This window comes from Gnatocerus cornutus, chromosome 5, assembly GCF_029298725.1.
Source record: "Gnatocerus cornutus isolate USDA-ARS CGAHR chromosome 5, icGnaCorn1.1, whole genome shotgun sequence".
In the NCBI taxonomy this organism is placed as follows: domain Eukaryota; kingdom Metazoa; phylum Arthropoda; class Insecta; order Coleoptera; family Tenebrionidae; genus Gnatocerus; species Gnatocerus cornutus.
This window is the reverse complement of record NC_142237.1, coordinates 19,562,375-19,589,791: the sequence shown is the minus strand read 5'-3', so window position 1 is coordinate 19,589,791 and position 27,417 is coordinate 19,562,375. Positions and strand designations below refer to the sequence as shown.

Sequence of the window (27,417 nt, the reverse complement as noted above, 5' to 3'; positions counted from 1 at the left end):
GTCGTATGAGTTAAAAAACGATTACAAAATAAATTCATTCAAATTTATGAAAATTTATTTTAAATTTGTAAATAGATAAAATTAAAATAGTATTTATATAAAATGCAAAAATATTACGAAACCTAAACCTGCAGTGCACAAAATGTACAAGTAACTGGAATGTAAACTTTTGCACGTGATAGCTGATAATAAATAACAGAACCAGAGAGATGTTATTTTACAACAAAAAAATCTTGTAAAACAAAAACTTAACTTCTAAAATGATTAGAATAAACACTCTTTTCATAAAGATCCAATAAAATATCAGATCTTTTAAATATTATTGTCTTGTGTAAATTCGAATCAGTCAAAAAATAAACAATATTTTATAAGCGATATATGTACAAAAAGTTAACCTAAGGTCAGAAACTACTGTCTTTGGTAATTCCAGAGAAATTTAATTATTTAAGTATATATAATATACATAATTATGCCGCTACTTTTGTACTTGATAGAATGTCCGTAAAATTTGCCTATCACAATTTGAAATTTTGAATAAAGCTAAGAAATTTCCAAAAATGTCATGATTTTAAAAATTGCAACACTCTCGTTGATCACATGATAGGACTCGTTACCTAGGAAAACAACTTATCAACAAATAACCCTAAGCAAATAAAATGTTATTGCAATTTATGTATAAATTTATACGTAACTTATGGTACAGTATATAAACAAATTATGAGGATAAAGACACCACAGTTGGTCTGTCCATATTATTAATATTCTCCCCATTCATTATAACTTTTGTGTTATTGTTATTATTGTTTGCAAGAAGCGGAGTCGTCGGACTCGAAGAACCCGTCGATGGCGGGCTCGGACTCGCATGTTGAAGAATATCAAAGTAACTATTGGTCATTTGCGAGGGCTGGGATGTGTAAGGAGACATTCTTGTATGAGACTGATTATTGTAGACATAATTCGAAGAAGAGTTGTGTTGCATGTGATTGAGAGTGGCAGATCGCAACTCGTTGTAGTTATCTGTAAGGGAAATGTTAAAACGAGCTTTTCCAATAAGCAAAATTGTTACCTAAAGTGGAATGTTCCAGTTTCACGGACGGCAAGCTCTGCTCTAGTTTGATATTGTTGATTGTTGATTCTAAGGCGATCGACGCCCGGGTGCTGTCTTTACTACCCTTGGGCTTTCGCTTTCGGGTCTGAATGCTGTCCTTCTTCATGGCTAAAGGCCTGTTCACGCCATGCAGCTTGAAATAAAGCCCGCAGGCGTTGCAAACTGGCTCTCCGACGGTGTTTCTTCGCCACAGCGACGTGGTGCTCGTGTGGCAGTTCGTGCAAGTTAGCCCAACTCTTCGTGACGCGGACTGTCAGAAAAGAGAAGTTAGAGTCGTGTTAAAATAAGAAGATTTTGGAAAAGTGGACTGGAGCAACACTAAATTACGGAAAGACTTGGTCATGCACAAACCTGTTTTGCTCCAGCCCAGGGTATGATGGGGCCACTGCACACTATCAGTAGAATTTTTGCAGTGTCAAGAAAAAGAAAGAAAAGAAAGAGTGCTTTTGCTCAAAGAAGTGAACCTACCAAACGTCGACTGGATTTTTCTTCGGTGGTGTGCAAAGCAGGGGCCCTATTGGCCCCATTATACCCAGGGTAGAAGTTCTTGTAGTAATCAGGAACACCCCCGTGTCCCGGCTCTGCCGCCACTGCAACGCAAATAAACAGGGAAGTTAGCTTTGTTAAAAAGAGGAACCGACTTGAATGTAGCAGCTTTGCCTCGCACATCGGGGGTGTTTTACGCTTATTACAGACGACCGAACAACAGTTGAATCGTCATGGTACCACTAACACTAACATTAACATGCAATTGCCCAAAATGTCCCATGCAGTGTTGTTCGGTCGACTGTCGATAAAAACGATGGGTTAAAGTGTAAAAGTACCAATCTACGAGGCTGCTTCACAAGGGGCCGGTTCATGCCGTTCATCTTATGGTACAGGCCACAAGCATTGCACAAGTAATGGCCAGTACCATCTCTTCGCCATAAAGGTGTGTCGATGGCACCGCAGTTCACACATTCTCGTCCCTCGGTAAAGTACTCGGCAGTACGAGGGTCTACTGTTTAAAAAAAAAATTTAGTTGACAATGAACGATGAGCTTGAAAATACCAGACGATTGACTCACGATTTTTCACGGTTTATTATTTACCTATTGACTTTTCCAAATGGGTACACAGACGAGGGTATTGTATAAAGCGGAAACAGGTAAGACTAAGTACTTAGAGACAACTAACATACCGGAAATGTCGGAGTAAGTCGATGCGCCACCACTTAACCAAATACATTCTTTATCGCCAGACTCGCTTCAGACGCGTGCCAAGATATTAAACAACATCCTTTTATCTTAATTGCAGGTTCGGGTATGGGCAGGCCCATCGAACCATCGGAAAAATCACTTCACTCAGGAATTATTAATACCTTTTTTAAGAGCGGTTGCTACCTAGCCCGCTTTGCAGATTTCGGTTTTGGCACAAAAATTACCCATGCTTGGGTCTAATAACCGCCATAAAAGAATCAGCTTAACAAAACAATTTTTTCTAAGCAAATTGTAGAACCTAGAGATGCACTTTCTTATTTGCTTTTAAAGCATTTAAAAATACCGGAATTTTTTTATAAAGTAAGATGCATTTTTTCTCGTTTTTTCATCGCGGAAATGGAGGTGCGTTATACAGGGTGATTTTTACAAAACGGCAGGCATTGTAGAATTTTTATTTATCAACCGATATTACAAAAATTTTAAAAACAAATTAAATGGTTTTTAATTTACTATAAACTGATGATTTAAGAATTTTTCTAAATGCGATATTCATCTTTCTTATTTTAAATTGGCACCCACATTTTTTTTTTCATAATTTGAAAGAAATTAATTTTCTTGATTCAGAAATGTGGACTATGATCTACTTTTAGAAAAAAATAGTTTAAAAAAAAAATCAAAATTGAAGGCAATAAAAAAATTAATAAAATCTAGGTGCATGGTGTCAAATAAAAGAATGCCGTTATTGCAATTTTAAAAAAGCTGCAAATAACAGAAAGGATTGGCATTTTTTTTTGAAATTATTAATAACAAACGACAATAATAATTACAAATCTTTCTTGTTGAAAGAAAACTTGTTCTTTCTGTTATTTGCTGGTTTTTGACATTACAATAACGGTATTGTGTTATTTGACACCACGCACCTAGATTTTATTGCCCAAATTTTTTCATTTTTGATAATTTTTTGTAATTATCTAATATTATAATAATTATTATAATTATATATTATTATATTATTATATTAAATAATATAATAATTATATAATAATAATTATTTATTACAATATTTTTTGTAAAAGTAGAACATATTACACATTTCTGAATCAAGAAAATTAATATCTTCCAAATTATAAAAAAAAATGACTGCTAAGAAAGTTGAATATCGCCCAAAAGATATTAACACAATTAGAAAAATTCTAAAATCATCAGTTCATATTATTTATCATTTAATTTGTTTTTAAATTTTTGAAATCGGTTCATAAATAAAAATTTTACAATGCCTGCCGGTTTTTAAAAATCACCTTGTATATTCGAGGTATATTATATATTTGATAATGGAAAAAGTGATCAAAATCGTTACTAACTGAATTAACATGACAGCACAAAATTGCCTAATTTATATTTTTTAAATTAAAAAAAAAATCCAAAATTAGTTGGAAAACAAATATGCGTTTTTTGTTTAAATGCTTCAAATGTTGATTAAGTTCTAGAATATAACGCTTTTTTTATTGCTGTCAGCTAACTCTTTTTTTAACATAACTGTGATAAAAAAGTTTCTGTTTTCTTTTTAAATTTAATGCAAATTGTGTTTTTAAATTTGAAAAAAACTCTAGTTTTCAATATCATGACGAAACACTTGCAAACTACATTAATTCCAAATTTCACAAATCATTTCATTTATTTGTCTAAAGGCTTTTGTTACAATCTAAAGTGAACTAATGATCGTTTGGTGTATGCGTTGTTTCCAATTATGACTAATTTGATAAAAACGCATTTTTCTTTAAATTCTAAAAACAATTTGAATCAAATCTGAAATGACAACTGAGGATATATGTTATACACATTTATACACTCCCGTTCAAAAGTATTTGCCCACTAACTCCAGTAACTCCAAAATAATTTCTTTCTTCCGCTTTTGTTTGGCGTTTTTTGTTTTCATGTTTATATACTCCATCCATGCTAACAGCAATTTTTTCTTTTTTTATTTTTTTAGAAAATATCATTTTTTTTTTAATGTACTTTTAGAAATTTTGAAAAAGTTATCGTTTCACATATTTTCACAATCCATCAGTCTATAAATGTAAAACGAAAGTGTTGATTGACGTTTACCGTTTTTTTAATATCGTGAAGGTGTTTGACAACAAAACTTCTTTAATTTTTGGTTGCGGAAGTTTACTGTTCTTCAAGTTTTTCTTAAAAAAATAGTGACAGTTTTGTACAGAAATGGTGAAGAAAGTTAAGTTAGGTGTGGAAACGCGTGCAATGATTATCGCTTACTACAGAATCAGCAGAAATAACCGCGAAATCGCAAAAGAATTAATAATAATTTTAAGTGGGCAAATACTTTTGAGCGGTAGTGTATGTATGAAAAATCAATTAGCGTTTGCTTCCACTATGCCTCAAAAATGGTTAAAATTGACAGATTACAATTTTAAAGCGTCGCGACGACTAAATTATTGGTGATATACAAATCTATTATTTACCTATTGTTCCTAAGTTTCCTAAGTCCTAATTTCTGTGGTTTGCCGGCAATTGCTAGTTGAAAATTATAAAATTTCAGCGTAGATTTAAAGTCTAAATCGTTTTTCTACAATTACTCCCTTAATTATAAGAATATTTTGTTAAACTTTGGACGATTGCATTGACAACAATTACTTCTACAATCAATCCAAATACAATTTTGATTCATCAACCTAAGCCGAAGTTACAGTGTAATTAATGTTAGTGAACTCATATCAAAAAATCCAATCTGTAGACAATAGTAAGGACTCTCTTAAGTTTCGAGCTTTTTCATTCATGAAATTTAAATCGCTAGCGAAAACATGATGACATGGTAACAATTTGTTGAATGAAGCGCATTTTTCCCGCGCCTACACGTCCCGATAATGTTTAAACAAATTCGTCGTTCGAATATCGAATTTCATGTGAATTTTTTCTGGTCATCCTCTTAACGGTTTCCCACGCGTTGTTTATTTTATTGGAATGGGAGAGAACGACGCCGGTAGCAGATTATAAGCTTACTAGGTCACTATTTTGTTTCAAGATGCAGAAATGAAAATAGCAACAAAAGGTTCATTTAATAATCACACGGTGTTGTGCTGCGTCATGTTAACGATTCCAAGAAAGAAAAAGGAATGCGAGCAGAAGACGCAACATCTATGGGAATATTCATTCAAAGGTATTCAATATGTGTCAACATTCTTTGATATCGAAGCCCGCAATGTGTTTTTTTAGCCCCGATGAAATTCTGCATTTCGAATTACCACTTGTGATAAATATAGTCGAGTGTTCTAGGGCCTGATCGATGTACATCTGTTTTCCACCCATGCATCCAGATCGTATTATGTTTGTCATAAATTACAATACACTCGTCTGTTAAATTTGACTAAAATTAACCTACTTTCAATTATTCAAAAAAATCCTTTTAGTCAAGAGTCGAGATTTATGGGTCCGCCTAAGACTTAATCCTGAAAAAAGTGGCGCCACCACCTAACCCGGGCTAGGATTTCCAATAAATCAGTCGGGGCGCATTTTTTGCCCTTTAGTCACTCTAACAAATCAATTACCACGCTTTACTTTGTCATATTGTCGATAAAACTTTACATGTTCCAATATCTACGTTAGTTTAGACCTTGCTACAACACATGTTGGCACTTAGACTTGGATGACCTGAAAGGAATGTCACACAATTTGTAGCAAAAGGCAAAAAAACATGCACACACGCTTAAGTGAAAAAGATACCAAACACATCCCAAGGGTTTACGCCCCTTATCTGCTTTCTGTCACTCGTCAAGCCACACATAGTGACCATGTTACGAATATGGGGCTCCTTTTAATGTGCCGTCACTCGTAAATCGATGACTGATCCAAAAAGGGATGATGTGTAAACCGAGCCGCTGTGCTAACGGATTTATTCGAGGACGCTGGGACGCGGATTTTACAACTTTTATAAAACAACTTGGAAGCTCATTCATTATAAACAATGTCCAGTTTTATCAATTGTTAGATAATGGCAACATTCGTTGCCTAGCCATTTTATGACAATATTATAGACTCAATATTTGTATTACATTTTTTGCATGTCTAAACAACGCAGAATTTATGGTTTTACTAATACGATAACGTCACATTGTAGCGATATTTCTGAATTTCGTTATCACGTTGTGGGTCGGTTGTCTTTAATGAAAACTTTACAATGTCATTCATTACTTGGTCAGTCAAATTTAAATTATTACAATCATATTATTTCAAAGTCGTTTTTACGACTAGTTTTGGTATTTCGTACTAGTCCAAACAAGATGTGAATTCCCACTACCAAGTCCAAATTTTAGAGTGAAACTGATATCAAAAGTTCTATTTTTGGAAATATCAATTAAAAATTGGTTAAAAAAATAAATAATTTTAAGAGGGAAGTCCAAAATTCCGTAAAAATTTGACCAACTATAAGAGATATAATTTAAATTTAATTCTTTGTCATTTTTCCTGAGATTTGTGACACCTTTTAAATCTAGGTAGTCAAACGTGACATTTCAAATAGTTGGTTTTCTTTTGCAAGTTGGCATCGCTGATAAATGTCAATTGTGTCAATTTGTGTGCCGATTTGGAAACCAGTGACCTTCGAAAATAATAAAGGTAAATTAATTAAGTAAAGAAAAATTTGCTGAAACACATTTGAATTTAAATTAATCTGCAATTGTTTGATTTGAATGGAGTGCTATAGTAAATCCAGCGAGTAAAAAGGATGATTTGAATTGTATGGCATGAAACATGGCAACTTGAAATACTCTAGAATTTTCCGTCTTTTTGGGGATATTAATCTCGATTTAAGTTGGTTATGCAACTACGCCTTCCCGCCTTTTTTTAGAAATTTGTCAAACATTTGACATTCACTGACATTCGTCATTCTTGACCACTTTAAGATCCACTTTTTGCACTGCTCCTTGAGTTTTGTTGGTAAAATAGTGTCTAATTACTAGTTACCTGGCACACAGCTTTAAAGTGTGTAAAAATTGAGGGTTTTTGAGGTTTTCTCTACGTTACCAAATTAATGACAAAACACCGAATTAATTAGTTTGTTAATTCCCTTTCTATAATCAAGTAATAGGAGCCATTTTTATAGCAGTAAATTTAGTAAAAATAATGAATTTTAAAATTAGCATCATGACAAGTATTTTAAATTTGGCGGTTGTTGGTACTAGTTTTTATCGCGCAGATTTGGTTAGAAAACTGTCATCTATTTATTCGTTGGACAGGCTATACCAACCTATTTCCCAACTGATGAAATTCCCCTAAATGAAGGAATGACGTTTCCAATTCAAACCAAAAGTCAAAATAATAGTACATTATTACACGTATTTCATAAGGCGAGTATAGTAGCACGAATGAGTTTTAAATAGAATGAGTGCTACAAGTCGTCTTACGAAATGAGTGAATATACTATTTTTTCTACTTTGCAAATTTAAAAATTGCATTTGAAAGAAATTATTTTCGATTAGGGATTTTTGACAAGTTAGGTTGGTGACAAAAGAGGTAATGACATTTGTCTAACAAAATTTCAATTCAAATAATTACTGACGTTTTCTGTTTAATTTTGCAAAATTAGGTTTTAGGTACAACGTTTGCTTTTCTTCTGATTCATTATTTCTAAATTCACATTTTCGTGATCATGATGATGATCATCATTGAGGTTATGATTCAACGTTTAAGTGTCGGCATAATAACATAGCCAACATAACCAAAAAAGAATACTGTTTTGCGTGCTATAATTAAAACAATTGTTTTTATTGTGAAACGCGTTTGCGTTTCGCAAAGTAGAAAAATGACTATTAATGATTCACGTTCGGCCTCGTTGAACAGATGTCATTAAAATGACAGTTTTTGGTTTGTCATTAAAGGTAAATACTTATTTTCCAAACGAAAAAGAAGAAAATCAGAGCTTTTCATCTTCTGACTTTGATTCTGTTAGTGTTACAATCATTGAAGGAATATTGTCTACATCTGCGTCTCCCAGTCTTGCCTAATTAATTTTTCGCAGTGTGAAACAAAGTTTTTCCGGTTGTTTGGTGTGCAATGCGAAATTGATTTTAACCATAAATTTCTGACTTTCTTCCTTCCGATTCCTGCAGAAAAATATTCTGTTTTCTACCCTTTGAAACTGGTTGTCTTATAATAGTCGATTCCATCTCGTTTTATTGTCAAATTTGAATGACCAATTTATTTGATAGACAGTGATGCCAATGTTTAATTAAATCCAACGTAGCGACACGAAAATATCCGTTAGTTACTTCTACCGAACGTGAATCGCTAATGTTAATAATATCGGAAATTGAAATCCTCGCCCTCCGGGTCAGATTTTAATACTTTCCTTGCATTTCCCAAAAATCATTTTCAAGTCTAGTGAAACAAATAACTGTTAATTTTAAAACGCGCCTTGAAAACCTCTTGGAATAAGTAAACTTTTTTCGACCGCCGCCGTCGGAAAAAATTCCCCGCTGCAACTTTTCAACATTCCGACCAGTTTTGTTAATAAAAACAAACTTTTCTAATGGTTTTTAGATTATCGTTTTCATTACGAACAGCACGAAGCGACAAGACTGAACTTATAAAAGACAGCCAAGGTGATTATCGAGTCAAATTGATTACCTATCAGAAACAAACATAACATGATTCATTAAATATTCTTAGCCAACGCAATTAGCTCTTTCGGCGTAGGTCAGGATTTTAATCACTTGTTTTTTCGATAATATGAAAAAACAAATTTCTGCATTGATACAGATCAAAGTTCGTTTCTTCATTTCATTTCAAAACTCTCCTCAATTAACCTGTTATCAAAATAAGGAACGCGTTCTTTTTTAATCTGAACATACAAACCGACTTTCAGAACACGAATAAACTATTAGAAATTCAGTTATTTGCTTTCATACGATAAGGGTAATTAGATTTGAGAGTACTTAGTACTTACATTCGTTTCCACTACAGCTAAGAATGAGAATGATTTAGCCCCAACCCTTGAAGAGAAACTACTTACTTGCTGACAATGACGCCGACGCCGACAAGGGGCGATTCCGGGCACCTCCAGAACTCAGGATGTTGTATTGAAGAGTACTGGAAGGCTCTGAATATTGCCATTCGTTGTAATTCGTCGACGTGGCCACGGGGTAAGATGTACTCCGATGGTGAGAGTTACTGTGAAGGGGTGGAAGTCTGTTGAACCCAGGAAGAGTCGTCGAAGAAGTCACCTTGGGGTAGTCATCAGCGAGAACCAAACCAGCGTTGCTGTTTATCCCTAAAAGGGGTAAAAATAACTCTGTTATCAGGTTGGGTCATTTCGGACGCGATAATTTTTCTGCGCTTCATTATCACGTGTGGGACAATTGATGGCTTATTTTTAATCCTGTTTGTAGCAGGTCAGTAATTTTATCAAAAAAAAAAAGTAAAAAACAAGAAGTATTGTTGTGTTAAACGCCATTTCGCTGTAATTGTAAACAAACAAATGAGTACATCAGGTACGACATGTAATGCAAATGTATTGTAAGACTTGGCGTAAAGTCAACAAGTAATTACACGGATAATGAATAAAAAACACGACTAGCATACCTGAATTTGTCCACAGTTGGGAGGACTGCGAGGATAATTCCGGCGATCCTGTTCCATAGTAAGGCATCGCTCCGGTGTAACTACTCGTGTTCCGGGAATACAAAGTACTGGAAAATTTAAAAAAATCAGCCCAAAATCCCCACAAAAAAATTAAATCTAGCTTAAAAAGGGGCGTGATTCCTAAAACACCCACTTCTTTGATAGGAGGTGTCTTAATATCGAAGACATGACCACTGCGATAATCTTATCACTCGTTGATAAATGAAAATACAGATAATAAATAATCACAGATGCACCACCGTTCAAACTGAATCGCAAGAACCATTCATTTCAGAAAAACTCTTTCTACAGTAAAAACTAATAAATAAAGCATGATAAAAACTAACTTGGCTTGTAAAAAATTTAAATCCATCTCTGGGTTTTATTTATTTGAGAGAGCACGTACTTTGAAAAACACAATTTTTTATTTGAAACTCGCGCACCAATTTTTTGAGCATCGCCCGAACTCTTCGAACAAAATGCGACAACTGACAATGGATTACTAATTGTTGGGTAAACGGAGCGAACCATCTTACAAAGCTGGTGAGGATCACGTGGTTGGGTGACGTCAAGTTTCAGCGCTACTGAACAAAACGGAAGTTTGTGGTGGTTGAAGAAATGCGGAGTTGCAGGAGGAAAATCGAGACTTTGCGGTGACTTAAAGAAAGTTGTGATAACAACCAGAAGAAGAGACGGAAATTCACGCGAAAAACTTGGGGAATTTTTTATGTTGGAAATTAAAGGGGCGCAGAAAAATAGATAATTATAATGATAATTTTGTAAGTTTTGGTCTGTTCGATCACCTAAACTGTCTATTTGAAAAAAATAAATATATAAATAGGCTGAAAAGAAAACTAAAGTGTTTTCCCGCGGCGTTTTTTTTTTGTGGCCGCCAAATTTAAAACTAGATTAAAATTTTAAACTCCTGCTATTCCTGCGATATTTCGGTACCTCAGAAGCATAAAGGTTTATCTCCAATTTTTTTGAAAAATGAGTTAAATAATGTTTTTTATTATCTTTACATCTTCTTTAAGGCAGAGAAAAATAATCCCCATTAGATGAAAAACAAACGATTTTAATCCGTGTATTGGAACATTCCATTAAAATTTTCGTTGCAAGACCAAAAAAATGCCACCAATTTTTAAGATCTGTACTTTTTTATTTTTTATGCGATTTTAACGACATTTGTGGAGATTATCACTCTTGACTGTCTTATTTACAGTGCCGATTTACAAAAATTTAGAGCGAAGGGAGAATTTGTAGAAATTTTTATTTCGCGGAGCAAAGAAAAATGTTTGTTTTTTGACCAAAAAAAAAATGTAAGCAAAAATTTTTACCAATCTGTAAGTTCTTTATTTTTAATGCCACTATAACCAAATTTGTGGAGTTTATAAGTCTTGACTGTCTTATTAAGAGTACCGATTTAGAAAAATTTAGACCAAAAAGGAGAATGTTTAGAAATTTTTATTTGGACAAGTGTGAAAATGTCAATTTTTTCAACACTGTAATTTCGTTATTTTTAGTGCGACTGGAACGAAATTTATGCATGTTGTTTCTTTTGTTCGTTTTAGTAACATCACTAATTTGCAAAAATTTAGATCAAAAAGTCGAATTTTTCGAAATTTTCGTTTTAAGACCAAAAAATGCCACCATTTTTTTTTTAAATTCTGTAATTTTCTTATTATGTGATTTTAACGACATTTGTGCAGATTATCACTCTCGACTGCCTTATTAAGAGTGTCGATTTAGAAAAATTTAGACCGAAAAAGAAAATTTATAGAAATTTTGATTTCGAGGAGCAAAGAAAAATTTTCGTTTTTTGCCCAAAAAAATGTGACCAACAATTTTTAACGACCTGTAAGTTCTTCATTTTTAATGCCACTATCACCAAATTTGTGGAGTTTATAAGTCTTGACTGTCTTATTAAGAGTACCGATTTAGAAAAATTTAGACCAAAAAGGAGAATATTTAGAAATTTTTATTTGGACAAGTGTGAAAATGTCAATTTTTTCAACACTGTAATTTCGTTATTTTTAGTGCGACTGGAACGAAATTTATGCATGTTGTTTCTTTTGTTTGTTTTAGTAACATCACCAATTTGCAAAAATTTAGATCAAAAAGTCGAATTTTTACAAATTTTCGTTTTAAGACCAAAAAAATGCCATCAATTTTTTTTAAAATCTTGCAATTTCTTTATTTTTTATGTGATTTTAACGAAATTTGTGGAGATTATCACTCTTGACTGTCTTATTTACAGTGCCGATTTACAAAAATTTAGAGCGAAAGTAGAAATTTTGATTTCGAGCAACAAAAAAAAATTACAAAAAAAACTTGAACGCGCTTTAATTTCGACATTTTTGGTGTCACAAGAACGAAATTTGTGGGAGTTTTTTTAGGGTTAAATATAAGTTGGTAAATTTGGGTTGATTTTAATATATCTTTGTTAGCCAATATTTCTAATAACGTATTACATTTTTATTTGTAAAAACATTGTTGTTTTTTTTTGAAACTTTCTATTACTAAGTGGGACTTAAGTCCAGATAATCCATTTTTCCGCTCTTAAATTGCATATTTAAAAAGAGATTAATGACACCACTGTGATTTTTTAGAATACCTTTTTTGTTAATTTTCTCGAAACTATAATTTATGGAGATAAACCCTTATGCTTCTGATTTAATTAATTTGGAATTGCACAGTGAATATGATTGTTTTGACTTTTGTTTTATAGATTTTTGAACTTTTAAAATCTCATTTCGAATTTCTCAATTTGTTAATTTTGGGGCTGTTTAGCACTATAAATTTTGCAGATTCTTTACATAGTAAAAAGCTACCGAACTCTCTGTATCTTTTAAACCCTTCAGATGCAATAGATCCTCAAATTTTAAAATTTTTTATATCCTGTCTTCAGATTCTTTGATTTCGGAGTTCACGATTTGTTACTATAAATAGATACTTTGAATCGCTAAAGAGTCCCCAAAATTCAGACGAATGAGAGAAATCAGAAAGAATTAGATGAATCTAAAGGAATCATGAAAAATCAAAAATGTCTGCATAGTTTTCCGAAAAGTGTTAAATTTCCAGTCCAGTTAGCAGCAGGTTCATTGCTTCATTACCACCAATCATTGTTTATAAAATACATCATGCCCGTGAAAAATTACGTGCAGAAACTAGAAAAATGATTGTTAGAACAAATACAATCTATGAAGCGTTCAGTTTTGAGGTAATTTTATTGCTTTTCCAACACAACTAACACAGTCTGTAACCTTTGAAGGCCATTCAGTTCATGGTAAAGCATCATTTAAAGGAAATTCAATGTGTTTTATTTTGGCACGTAGTTCGGTAATTTAAAATAATTAGTTTTTAATGAGGAAAAAGCTCGAAAAAAATATTGACCCCGAGCTACCAGAAAATAGTAAAACTCAGGATGTTGTCAATCGGTGGTTTAACAACAGATATCTCACCTCATCGTGGCATCAAGGAAACAAGACCATATTAACTGATTTCGGGACACGACTGCCAAGAATTTATGCATGTACTTATTTATTGATAGATAAGATTAATCAACAGTTCAAACTTATATGGAATTTTTCATCACTTTATCGTATTTTTAAATCAATATTAACACTTGAACCGAATTTAAAAATAAACCAACGTAAACAGTTAATTAAGCTGATTTTTTTCAGTGGACTTTAGCCACGGTTGGGAAAATAAATCCGAAGCTTTCTTCATTGTTTCCACGGTCGTTTTTCCGCCAGCATTGGTAATAACATGCGGGTTTTGTTATCAGTGAAACGGGGTAATGTGCTCGTTACTCCGCTGATAAGGAAATATACATTTAAACGCACCTAGGTACCCGAGCATACATTAACCGAAGAAGAAACCTGTGCGGACAAAACAACGAATTAAACAAAACAATAATATTTAGGTTCATTAGCCGGAGTTATAAAACTCAAGTGTCAACAAATGTCAATGCCAAGAACGACTTCAAGATGAAAAAAAGCGTCGACGAAGTGTGCCCGTGTCGCGTGCCACACCGGTTCCAATAAGTAGAACTTCATGTACCGGTAGTACCAACCCAACGCGTGTAACTACATTGCGCACGTGGAAGCGATGAAGCGAAATTGCACTTCCGCTTTTCTTACCATAAGGTGTCAACGATGAATAATTCAGTCCATATAGAACATGGAACTGTAACAGGAAAGTTCGAGTTGATAAGAGAACTTCCGCTTGAATATTTTAAAATAACAATAAATGATTGTTGAAAAATATTCACATTTCAGAGATAGAGTTGAAAAACTGGTTCCTAATAGTTTTTTCGATAAACCTTCGTCTGGTAGACACCTAGACGGTCAATTTGTAAAATACATTAAGAAAGGTATCTCACTAAATGTTTATAAATGAGTGCCCAGCAAGTCAACGAAAACAACAATTCCGTGGTGACCTTGACGTGACAAAACCTCAAACAAAAATTCTCTTCTTTGTTGGGATATTTTAAACGTTGGGTTTGGTTGAAACAGATATGAAATAAGACACTGCTTTGTTCGTCGAGGGAGTGGAATTCAAGAACAATTGTAAATATTATGGAGTGATTAATATGAATATGAATCATGATCAATATCAATGATAAGCAGATATTTTAATATAGGTCTAAAGTTTTGTTTATTAATGTTACTCATTTTACGAATTTTAGGACTGTTCAGCAGTTTGGTGATTCATAAATATTTTGGCTCGCGTCAACACTTCTTCAATTTATTATGATAATCCAATAGGTGGTAAAATATACTCACATTTTAAAGATTCGTTTAAATCTGTTTATACAATATGCGGAGAAGTCGTCTTCAAGTTATGACATTTTACAAATATTAATAAGAAAAATTTAAGACGAGAAATTGGGCAAAATATTAATTATATTACTGGGTTTATACTGCGGAACTTACGGAAAAAAACTTTGGAAGTTTGAAATCAATCCGCATCTTTCTCTGTCAAAGTCTCGCAGATATGAAGCTTCAAAAATTAAAAAAAAACTTTTTTAAGCGACTTTAACTGAAAATGACATTTTTAGGCCTTAAAAGCGGCCTAAAAGTGAGTCTTTTCTGGCCGCAAACATTTTCGGCCGATCTATAGTGGCGCCATCTATCCATAGTTTTGCAGATTACATCAAGATACCGATATTACCCTCAATTTTATAATTATTTGGGTAAAATCAACTCGACAAACTGCTGTAAAGTGCAACAAAGACGTGTTGAATTATGAAAATGAACATGTCTAGCAGTGCTCCTGCAACAACATTAAAAAACACATTAAACCTAATTCATACAAATTGTGAATACGTGCTGAAACTGCAAATGTAAATAAAGAAAATATGAACTTTTCTGAAGGATTTATAAATCTTTACAATTATTCAGTTGTTATAATTGATTAAGTCAATAAATCGTAAATAAAAATTAATTAACTTGTAAATTTAATGTTGTCGCCTAAAAAATCTTGTGTGTGTAAAAGAACCACTTTTTGGCCTTGGTACACAAATAGCTATTTAATTGATAGATACTACTTTTGAGTCCGGGATATGTAAGACCAGATTCTAAGCAAAAAAATGCTAGAAAAATGACGGATTTTTTTTTCCATCTTGGTTTCGGAGATATCGAGCGTTAAACATTTACAATCCAACACATTAATCGTTAATTTAATACGTAAAAAATATGGTAGTTTTGGATTATGCGAAATTCTGTGTAAAGTAAGCAGCTATAACATTAATTTGGCTCCCAAATTGGCGAGATATTCTAGAAAAAATTCAATTAATTAAATCCGGGATATGTAACACTTGTTCCAGGAGATGCAAGACCGGATTTTTATCGGCCCAAGGGCAAGAAAAACGATGGTAAAAGCCCATCTTTCTGTCCACCTTAGACTTAGACTACTGTCCAAATCTTTGATTGGCCATAACTCGGTTATTTATAGTGGTACATGAATTTACAACACGGATTTGAAATCTGCTTGAAATTATGCGTGCAATGAGACCCAAAAACGTTAAGTTTGCTCTACAAATAAGCGAGAAATCAACCAAATTAGATTTGCAAACATGTTTTCAAAAAAAAATTTTTTATTCCGGGAAATGTAACAAGGCGGTGAAAATCGGATTTTTTTTTATTTGTTGTAGTTCAGAAGATACAAGGTGTTTATAAATGTTTCTAGCATCAAGGGTGGCTATGAAATGTCAAAGAAATTAGCCGCTTATTACAAATGTAGGTTTCGATTTTTCAACTGACATTTGTAGTTAACCTCAATCATGGAATAAAGTAAGTTTTGAAAAAAAAACGTTCTAGTTGTGGTTTGAAACCTAAAAATCATGAACTTGGACACAAAACCGTAACTGAAACGTCGTTGGCGCAAGTCACATTATAAATCATTTTCAGGATAGTTATATTCACTATGAAAACAAAGCGGCAAACTAATGCCTGACAGGAATTCCAGAGCCATCTTTGATGCTAGAAACATTTATAAGCACATTGTATAAAGCTTCAAAAATAAAAAATAAAAACTGTTTAACTGCTGGAAGATGCCTAGTTATATTCTAAATTAAAAAAAAAATAAATTTTTGAATTCGGAATATGCAAGTCCGGATTCTTACAGAAAAAAATGCGAGAGAACGTTTATTGAATGGACAAAATTACATAAATGTAGATCGAGAAGTTCTAGCAAAATTAAAGAGGGTCTAAAAAGGGTCTGGAGAAACAGCAGAGAATCCGTAAAATCCGATAGAAATCTAGGAATTGCAAAAAAATGTGAAAAAAATTTAGAACATCAAAAACTATATTTTTCATCCAAATTTGAAATTTCTTGTTAAAAAAGAGTTTGACATGGAATTCAAAAATAGAGTAGTATACAGGGTGGTTTTGAATTTCGATGCTAAACGACGATTTCTCGCTGATTCTCGCTGTTTTCTGGCTTGAATTCGCAAAGAAGAGCTCGAAATCTACAGAACCACCAGTTTTTATCAATGAATCGCGAGAAAACGGCTGAAATCAGTACGAAATCATCAAGATTCTTTGAGAAATCCGCTTATTTCGATGCTAAACGACGATTTCTCGCTGATTCTTGCCGTTTTCTAGCTTGAATTCGCAAAGAAGAGCTCGAAATTTTAAAATTCAAAAAAACTGAAATTCAAAGCGAGGCGTTAATGCCTCTAGAGTTTAAAAGCGGTTTGACACGGTCACATTTTTTCTCAAATTTTTACCAATACAAATTTTAGAATCTCGTGGCAAACAGCGAAATTGGGAAAAAATATTTTATAAAACTTGTTTTCAAAATGCACAAACAATTTGACAATTTTGCGCAGTAACAATGCGTCAAGTGAAGAGAAAAAATCCTCAACCGCTGATTTTAGAGGTTGGCGAACAGAAAAAAAATTTCTGCATTAATTTTTTGACAGATCTTGAACGTCAATTTGCAAGAAAAATTCTAAAATTTGAGAAATAATGTAAACGTGTCATACCGCCGTCAGTTTAAAATATTTTGAAAATTTAAAAAAAACTCAAATTGCAAACCTCGGCTACGTCATGACTACAAATTACGTCCGTTTTTGCTTCTCGGAAATTATTGTTATATTAATTGGTTCTACATACAGGCTGTCCCAGAACTCGTGACCTAGAGAAAAAAGGTTTATGAAGGCAACAATTCTGAACCAAAATTTCGAAACAAAAATTTTCTAGCTGAAAAAATAATCGAGTTAAGACAAAAAAACGGTAGCCAATCCGGAAGCTGAACAGAATTTGAAAATCGGTAACTATGGACACATACTATCGTTCATTGGTCAGGTGAACATTACACTCTCGTTGCCTAGGAAATTTTACTCCATCTCTAAAATAAGCTTCTGGGATTGGTGGTTAATTTTTTATTCTTTCTCGAATACTATTAAACTTGGGCAATTTTTGTTTTAAAATTTAACATTTGTATTGCTGCCGGCACCCTTCCTTGCTCTCTGGGTTATGAGTTCTGGGACACCTGTATATTGCAGTAGGTATATTTTTTCTGTGGTAATTTCGGCACACCTCTACCCATAAATTAGGTTTAACGTAACTTAACTTAAACCAAAAACAAGAATAACTCACCTAGCTAAATTAACTCCACTCTGCGCCTCAATGTCCCCAGTATAACTAATATGGCTAGTTAACTGCGTAAGATGAGATCCCTCAATATTGTGATGTTCCGACGATTGAATCGAATTAAGATGTGTGAAAGCAGCGCGTCTCGGAGAGCCGGAACTCGAATTCCCGCTTCCATTTGGAGATCCATTGGAGACGTGTACCGTACCTAACTGAAGATATTCAGTACCGGAGGATTCTTCAATTGGCACCTATTTGAAGAAAGAAACAGTTTAACTCGTCTTCGTGTTGCTTCCGGTGTTACCTCATCTATCCTTTGGTTGCTGAAGAGGATATTGTAACCCCCTTCCGTTCTGAGCAAGGGGTAATTTTCTTGGTCGACTTCCGTAGCGTAGGGGAGAGATTCGAGAGGCGTCGTCGCTCTAGAGTGGGGCGATGGCTCGGCCCCGTCGTGATGGGAGGCGGGACTGTACTGCGTCGGTTCTTCAGAGTACCGGCCATCGATGGCTGCAAGTCAACAAACACAGAGGTGTATTTTCAGTTGCCTAAGGAAAGCGCCGAAATTGAATTTTAACGTTCAAAATAGTGTTAAACTTGATGGTGTAACGTGGAATGACCCATGAAGTACAGTCATAACACGCAGACTTAATGTCTTCTCGAATTCCAATCAGATTAACCAGAAGGTAATAAAAATAATTAATTTGGTTTGAGCAATGAATTATTATTAACAGCATGAAACTGCTTAGCAACAAAAAGTCATTCAAAGGTCAAAGTTCAAAGGAGCTGTACTACAAATGAACGAATTTTAATGTAACATTTCACGATAAAACCGATGATCACGTTATTATACTAACACTGATAAGAACTACCGTCTATAAGGTCAAACAACATTAACATAAATTCTCGACGTGAAGCTCGAATTCCTCCCCAAAAATCGAGTGAAAAAAGCAGATTCTGCATGGTGTTGGGGTAGGTCAAGTCCCGATTAAGGTATCAATACTTTATCGTGACTCCAGTAATCAATTTCATGGCCATAATTTACAATTAAGTTTGAAATTATGAGAATATTTTTTTATTTCGATTTCGTAATAAATTATAGAACGAGGGCGGTAAAGCGGTTTTGTCACGCCGCGACTAATACTAATAACCCTTCACTAATACGAGAGAGCGAGGGTAAATTCCGCTTCCCCACGACCCGTGATCTGCCGAGATGACGATGGCTGTGGTTTAAACCCACAAACCATATTGTAGTGTTTGACGTTGATAAGATTTGACATTTATGTAAATAATGACTTGATAAAGTCTGTTATTCTGTGTTTGTGATTCTGATCTAGATAAGGTTACTACGTAAAAACCATATTATCCCGCAGTGCAGGCAACGGACTTCCTGCAAGAGTGATAAGAGAACGCTTGGACCACAGCAGAGTGCCGCGTTGACCACAAATTTTATAATTCATTTAAAATAGGTTAATCGATTATTTCAAGAATGCTGGTACATACATGGTGTACAAGAAGCCATAAAATTTACTACGGTCAACTAAGCTATAGCAAACAAAGAATGGTGCTGTAATTGTAACGCAGGTTGTTACACTGAACCACCTATTTGTAATCGCTTCCGTGGTTCGTAATAAGTACTCCCACGGTTAAGCGGTCTCCAGAGGATCGACAAAAATGTGGGTCGTTTTATTTTTACGCCCTGTATAAGAAATGTTTACACTAGTCGTCGATTTTAAGTAAACCTCCACTGTGCAAGTTCGTTATCTGTACATTTAGTTGGTTCTATGATAAGCGTTGACCTCTTGTGCAAACTGGAATGGTAATTTATTGCATTCTGGTCGTGACGAAAGGGACGAGTTCGGGCCGGAAAATTCTACTAATTTTAATTAGATCGGGATTTTACTAATTAAGTTGATTCAACTTCATTTTTAAGTCTAATTTAGTCTTAGCTCATTAGAGTCATAACCAATTAGACTGTAGCCAGCGAATTTAGGCAAATTTATTTATTTATTTATAAAAGTTGACAGTGATTTCAATGACTCTCATGATTCTAAATTTCGCATTGGAAGATAGAATTTTTGATTTCATGAGGACAATTTTAGATTTATTATCAGCCAATTGAGTCGTAGACGAAGTTTAATCTAATTTAGATTTTTTTTAATTTCAATGTTTAATTTCACAACATAGAAAGAATAGCAGTTTAGTATACCTGAATGAATTCAATTTCATTAAATTTCGACTATTTTAATGTGATATTTATCTAAATTTAGACTGACTTGCTTAAAATGTAGTGTAGGAAAGCTTACGTTCTCAAGAATGATCAAATTTCAGTAGTTTTAACATTTAAAAAATAGGTATATTTTGAGTTTTTGAAGACTTGAAAGGTTCAGTTTTCAAAATTTCTAGTTGCATCTAATATCTCTGGAAAGTTTAGAAATTAAAAATTTAAAAACCCATTAGTATCATTTCTTAAAAAAAATTAGTTAATTTAATTTAGTCGTAAACAAAGTCTTTCTTTTGTTTAAAGCTCTTCCAAATCTCCATAAATTATAGTTTCGAGAAAATTAACAAAACAGGTATTTTAAAAAATCACGGTGGTGTTATTAATCTCTTTTCAAATATGCAATTTAAGAGCGAATTGCGAGTTATTGATGACTATTTATTTCAAATCGTGCGTAATAGTCGTAACCTTTGATCCAAAAATATTTTTTTAGGCATATTTTTACACTTGGTTCCTTATGCTCCTAAGAAAAATTAGATTATCTGGTCCCACTTAGTAATAGAAACTTTCAAAAAAAAAAATTAACACTGTTTAACCTTTCACATAACTTTCGTTCTTGTGACACCAAAAATGTCGAAATTAAAGCGGTCTTAAGTTTTTTTTGTAATTTTTAGCAGCTTGAAATAAAAATTTCTACAAATTCTCCTTTTCGCTCTAAATTTTTGTAAATTGGCACTGTAAATAAGACAGTCAAGAGTGATAATCTCCACAAATTCTGTTAAATTCGCATAAAAAATAAAGAAATTACTGGATCTTAAAAAAAATTGGTGGCATTTTTTGGTCTTAAAACGAAAATTTCTAAAAATTCGACATTTTGATCTAAATTCTAAAAATAACGAAATTACAATGTTGAAAAAATTGACATTTTCACAGTTGTCCAAATAAAAATTTCTAAATATTCTCCTTTTTGGTCTAAATTTTTCTAAATCGGTACTCTTAATAAGACAGTCAAGACTTATAAACTCCACAAATTTGGTTATAGTGGCATTAAAAATAAAGAACTTACAGGTTGGTAAAAATTTTTGCTTACATTTTTTTTTGGTCAAAAAACAAACATTTTTCTTTGTTCCGCAAAAGAAAAATTTCTACAAATTCTCCCTTTCGCTCTAAATTTTTGTAAATCGGCACTGTAAATAAGACAGTCAATAGTGATAATCTCCACAAATTTCGTTAAAATCACATGAAAAATAAAGAAATTACAGGATCTTAAAAAAAATTGGTGGCTGTTTTTGGTCTTAAAACGAAAATTTCTAAAATTTCGACATTTTGATCTAAATTCTAAAAATAACGAAATTACAATGTTGAAAAAAAATTCTAAATAAATTTTCTAAATCTTCTCCTTTTTGGTCTAAATTTTTCTAAATCGGTACTTTTAATAAGACAGTCAAAACTCCACAAATTTGGTTATAGTGGTATTAAAAATGAAGAACTTACAGGTCGTTAAAAATTTTTGCTCACATTTTTTCGGTCAAAAACGAAAATTTTTTTTTGCTCCTTGAAATCAAAATTTCTAAAAAAAATTTTTTTGGTCTAAACTTTTCTAAATCGACACTCTTAATAAGGCAGTCGAGAGAGATAATCTCTACAAATGTCGTTAAAATCGCAAAAGGAATATGGAAATTACAGAATTAAAAAAAAAAAATGGTGGCATTTTTTTCTTAAAAGGAAAATTTCTAAAAATTCGACTTTTTGATCCAAATTTTTGCAAATTAGTAATACATATTACTAAAACAAACAAAAGAAACAACATGCATAAATTTCGTTCCAGTCGCACTAAAAATAACGAAATTACAGCGTTGAAAAAATTGACATTTTCACAGTTGTCCAAATAAAAATTTCTAAATATTCTCCTTTTTAGTCTAAATTTTTCTAAATCGGTACTCTTAATAAGACAGTCAAGACTTATAAACTCCACAAATTTGGTTATAGTGGCATTAAAAATAAAGAACTTACAGGTTGGTAAAAATTTTTGCTTACATTTTTTTTTAGTCAAAAAACAAACATTTTTCTTTGCTCCGCGAAAGAAAAATTTCTACAAATTCTCCCTTTCGCTCTAAATTTTTGTAAATCGGCAATGTAAATAAGACAGTCAAGAGTGGTAATCTCCACAAATTTAGTTAAAATCACATGAAAAATAAAGAAATTACAGGATCTTAAAAAAAATTGGTGGCTGTTTTTGGTCTTAAAACGAAAATTTCTAAAATTTCGACATTTTGATCTAAATTCTAAAAATAACGAAATTACAATGTTGAAAAAAAATTCTAAATAAATTTTCTAAATCTTCTCCTTTTTGGTCTAAATTTTTCTAAATCGGTACTTTTAATAAGACAGTCAAAACTCCACAAATTTGGTTATAGTGGCATTAAAAATGAAGAACTTACAGGTCGTTAAAAATTTTTGCTCACATTTTTTCGGTCAAAAAACGAAAATTTTTCTTTGCTCTTTGAAATCAAAATTTCTAAAAAAAATTTTTTTGGTCTAAACTTTTCTAAATCGACACTCTTAATAAGGCAGACGAGAGAGATAATCTCTACAAATGTCGTTAAAATCGTAAAAGAAATATGGAAAAATTGGTGGCATTTTTTTCTTAAAACGAAAATTTCTAAAAATTCGACTTTTTGATCCAAATTTTTGCAAATTAGTAATACATATTACTAAAACAAACAAAAGAAACAACATGCATAAATTTCGTTCCTGTCGCACTAAAAATAACGAAATTACAATGTTGAAAAAATTGACATTTTCACAGTTGTCCAAATAAAAATTTCTGAATATTCTCCTTTTTGGTCTAAATTTTTCTAAATCGGTGCTCTTAATAAGACAGTCAAGACTTATAAACTCCACAAATTTGGTTATAGTGGCATTAAAAATAAAGAACTTACAGGTCGTTCAAAATTTTTGGTTAAATTTTTTTTGGTCAAAAAACAAAAAATTTTTTTTGCTCCTCGAAATCAAAATTTCTAAAAATTCTGTTTTTTGATCTAAATTTTTCTAAATCGACACTCTTAATAAGGCAGTCGAAAGTGATAATCTCCACAAATGTCGTTAAAATCGCATAAAAAATTAAGAAATTACAGGTTCTTAAAAAAAAATTGGTGCTATTTTACCTCGAAATGTAGACCTGTAAGGTAAATCTGGGAACATCGAGTAAAAAAATCGATGTTGAACTCAATTTCAACAAGAGCACAATTACATCGATCTCCAATACATCACAGAAAACATCGATTTTGAAAAACAAAAATTAATAAAAGTATTAAGTAATAAATAAAATAATAAGTAAATAAATTATAAAAAAATAACAAATTCGAGATTAATCAGAATAAACAAAATTCAAAAATATAACTCCCTTAAATTAAATTATAGTCTTCTTTATTTAGACCGCAGCACAAGTAAATCCAGCCCTGCTTTGGTTCTGTACGTTGACAATCAACCAAACGAAATATCACCAAAATCAAGAGTGTAAAATAAAATACATACATCGATTTTTAATGATACATTGAAAATAAAAATATACTATGTATTAAAAATCGATGGTTTTTTTGGCGAAATCGATATTAATAAAAAATCCCAGATTTACTGTAAAGAGTTGATTCTTTATGCTTCTAACATGATGTGGTATTTAGTTCCTTAGAGAAATCTAAAATCGTTTGTTTTTCATCTAATGGGGAATATATTTCTCTGTCTTAAAGAAAATGTAAAGAGTAATAAAAAACATTATTCAACTAATTTTTCACAAAAATTGGAGATAGACCCTTATGCTTCTGAAGTACCGATTTAATTACTTGGAAGATTTAACAAACTTAACAAATCGTACAATGAATTTGGAAAGATTAACCTAGAATCTTTATTTCTTTATTTAAATATTCTGTAGGAATTTCAAGATTTCTGGAGGATTGACCAGTTCAGAAACATTTATATCTTACTTTCAACAATTTTAGAGAAACTTAAATTTCTTTGGCTCATCCCTCCAATTCGAGGCTTTCAACATTCAACTCGTCTAGCAATTTTTTCTGTGTTTACCTATATTTTAACAACCCGATAAACGAGCTTTAACGCAATAAAACCCACTCAAACGCCGGCACCCTCTACCCCCATTTTTCACACATCATCCCATAACCCTGTCACAACGGCAATTTATCAAATCATAAATGTCTCAGTATCTCCAAAAAATGAAATTATTAACTATCCAACCCATTTTATAGATCCCTCACATTAGATTTATGTTGACTGATCGGAGATAACGAGCGCCGTTTGTAGCGATAAGCCGAGAAAACAACTCCGGTTTGGCAATTTGGTGTCAAGTCGCAAAAGTTATTTCAAGTCTTCTTGTTAACTCTGGATATTTGCCTAGGAAAGGAATTAATTTGCGTTCATATATAATGGGAAATGAAACGAATTGAGCAACTAACGTAATGAAATAGCGGTATAGTTTCAGGTTTCAGAAAAGTCAGTTCAGTCCCCGATACAGACCATTACAGCATTTGAATGCGCTGTTGTTCACGGCAAACGTTTCCTTATTGCCAATATTTCATCTCTGTTTAAACACCTGTCGGAGTATATGGGGAATTTTGTTGGGAATTATTGCGAGACGTTAGAAATCGAAATTAGTCATTTTTTTCGTTCGCTCGCAAGAATCCGGGGAAATGCGACATTGATATGGCAGGAGAATACGGTAACCATTGAAATGCGATCGTGTGAATTGAGATTACGTATTACTTTTGTTATGACTGCTTTCGGTGAATTTCATTCATGCATTGAAACTCGAGGAGGTTGTAATGTGTAATCAAGAAGAAAATGAGCTTCTCTGTCATTGAAATCTCCAAAGATATGGAAGGTAATTAAATCAATTTAAAGTTGATTTTTGCAAGTGACTCTGGGACTTCCGCTTTTTTTCTGCGAATTTATGTAGGTCGCGTCACTTATTGTTTTCGCTGAAATATTTTACCGGCACAGTCATACTCTATAAATGCGCATAATTCCTTGCCAGCACACACCTGTACAGTGTGAGAAATGGTCTCGGTGAAACTTTTGTGGCAAAATCCAGACCTAAACACACAAAATTAAAGAATATTTGAAGACAAACAGGTTTAGTGATCTGGATAATATTTGGCAAATATCCATTTCGAGTTGACGCTCCAACAAACAATTCCTCGTGGGTCTATTGTTTGACCACCTCAACCATTCTACCTACGTCGTGGCGAAATTGCACATTAGTTACGTTGGTATTGCGGCACGCGTTTTACGTCGTACGCCAAAAGATAACAAGTGCAAGGAAACACCCTCGCCGAGCGTCTTATGAATGACTTTATCAAGCTTAGCTGTTGATAACACCACAAAATGCACCAAAATAACAAAGGTGATAACGTATCACAATATTATCGCCACCGCTAAGATATTATTATTATGACGAAGTGTATACAATTTTATCAGGACTTTGATAATAATGCTATGAATTCGCTATTGCTTAGGGAAGGGGCCACGATAATGCAATCTCTACCGGGGTATCTCCAAGTCAGTACACGGTAAAGTTTGTAGGTGTTCACAACGGGTCTAGGACAACGTGGAGCCATGGAGACGACGCCCACGGAAAAATCAGTGCTGTGCGACAGGAAATACCGCAGTGGTTACAGTGATTGTTTTGTTCAACGACACGTTCGAGTGTGCATTTGACCCAGACTCGGAGAAAATTTTGGAAAATTAAAACAACGCTGCTTTGTGGTACAAAATGTTGACAAAGCCAACGGAAACCATATGAGAAAGCAAACTGTTGTAAATAACCATAAATACGAACTAAACCACGAACATTTGTTCATAACAAAGGCCGGCCTCAACGTAAATAACTTAATAGAAATCAGTTTTGATACGCTATTTAGTGGATAATTTTACTTTTTTTCCATGCTTGTCACTCCGGTCGGTAGTCAATACTTTTTTTCGTTATTTCGACCGCCATTTTATACTGATAACAATGCACGTGCTTCCTTGGAATATAAAACGATTGTTGCTCTTTTATTGAATAATTCTCAGAAAATTTTACTGTTTTCGAAAATTGTGCAAAATGTCCAGACGAGTTGTTTGTCGCAAAATTCAAATCTAGGCTGAAATTTGACTTTTTTTTCGTCCGATTTTCATAAATTTGGTATTCAAATAAGGGCCTCAGCATAAATAAAAAATAAACAGACTATTAACGTTTGGTTTAAAAAAAATTGAACCAATGATATGACGCACGTAGCTATAAAATAAGCGCGTCCTCAATAAAAGTGAGGGCTTTTTGTTTTGGGGAGGAAAATTTTGCTCACATTTTAAGCAGTCAGGTCAGTTTTATTATTTATAGAGGAGTGCCAAGTTAAAAGAATTTTAGAACGATTTGCTTCGGATCATTTTGAAGATTTTTGGGCGTTTTGACCTGATAAATTAAATAAAAAAGCATTTTTGGTTTTGAGCAGCATCAGAATCACTTTCATTTCTTTTATTGAGTCCATCGTTTGAGAATGTTTGGTTTGTTAATCATTCATAAATTGGTAAAGATGAGAATAGTAGGTATATTAACGAACGTGTTTTATGATGGCCGAGTGCACCAATGCCATTATAAAACAAGTCCTTTATTTTTTTTTTCGAATTTGCACCCTTTTTTTAATAAAAAATTTAACTTTTCCATTTCTAAGACTTTTCGTTTTACACGATTGGTAATGGTTTTGTAACCACGACTTGCCACTTGATATTCAATTCAATTTAAAATTTGACATTTATTGAGTTTCACTGTCACTGAATTTTGACATAACGTAACCTAACCTCACAGCCAGTATTCACATCAATTATATTTAGGTACAATTATTGTTGGCCGCAAAGGACAATTCAATTATATTGATACATTTTTTGTTTACGCAGCAATTTATTAAACACGAATCGTAAAATCCAAATTGACCAAGAACTTGACAGGAAACAGGTGACAGTCAGACTAATTAGTTCTGCCAATTCTTAAAAAACAAAATTTCCTACTTTGAGTTCTTTTATAGATGCCTATAAACGACTCCAAATTGAGTACTTTAATGGACCTATTAAAGCGGCAAATTCGAAAAAATTTGTTTTGTAACTTCATTTC

The 27,417-nt window shown here is 32.9% G+C and overlaps 1 protein-coding gene across 2 annotated transcripts in view; it reads right to left on the bottom strand.

The window, feature by feature from the left end:
• The window catches only part of LOC148175523 (uncharacterized), a 29,772-nt gene continuing 2,355 nt past the window's right edge, over positions 1 to 27,417 (bottom strand). The window contains exons 2-8 of one of the 2 annotated variants that reach the window (XM_088037565.1): positions 18,345 to 18,547; positions 18,047 to 18,291; positions 9,900 to 10,006; positions 9,331 to 9,588; positions 1,933 to 2,108; positions 1,067 to 1,358; positions 1 to 1,017 (exon numbers count right to left, since the gene is read on the bottom strand). In XM_088037565.1, the coding sequence (XP_087893691.1) occupies positions 716 to 1,017; positions 1,067 to 1,358; positions 1,933 to 2,108; positions 9,331 to 9,588; positions 9,900 to 10,006; positions 18,047 to 18,291; positions 18,345 to 18,547 (1,583 nt within the window). In that variant the 3' untranslated portion in view covers positions 1 to 715. Of the gene's footprint in view, positions 1,018 to 1,066; positions 1,359 to 1,576; positions 1,699 to 1,932; positions 2,109 to 9,330; positions 9,589 to 9,899; positions 10,007 to 18,046; positions 18,292 to 18,344; positions 18,548 to 27,417 lie in introns of both variants that reach the window. The other variant, XM_088037566.1, reaches the window with a different exon arrangement.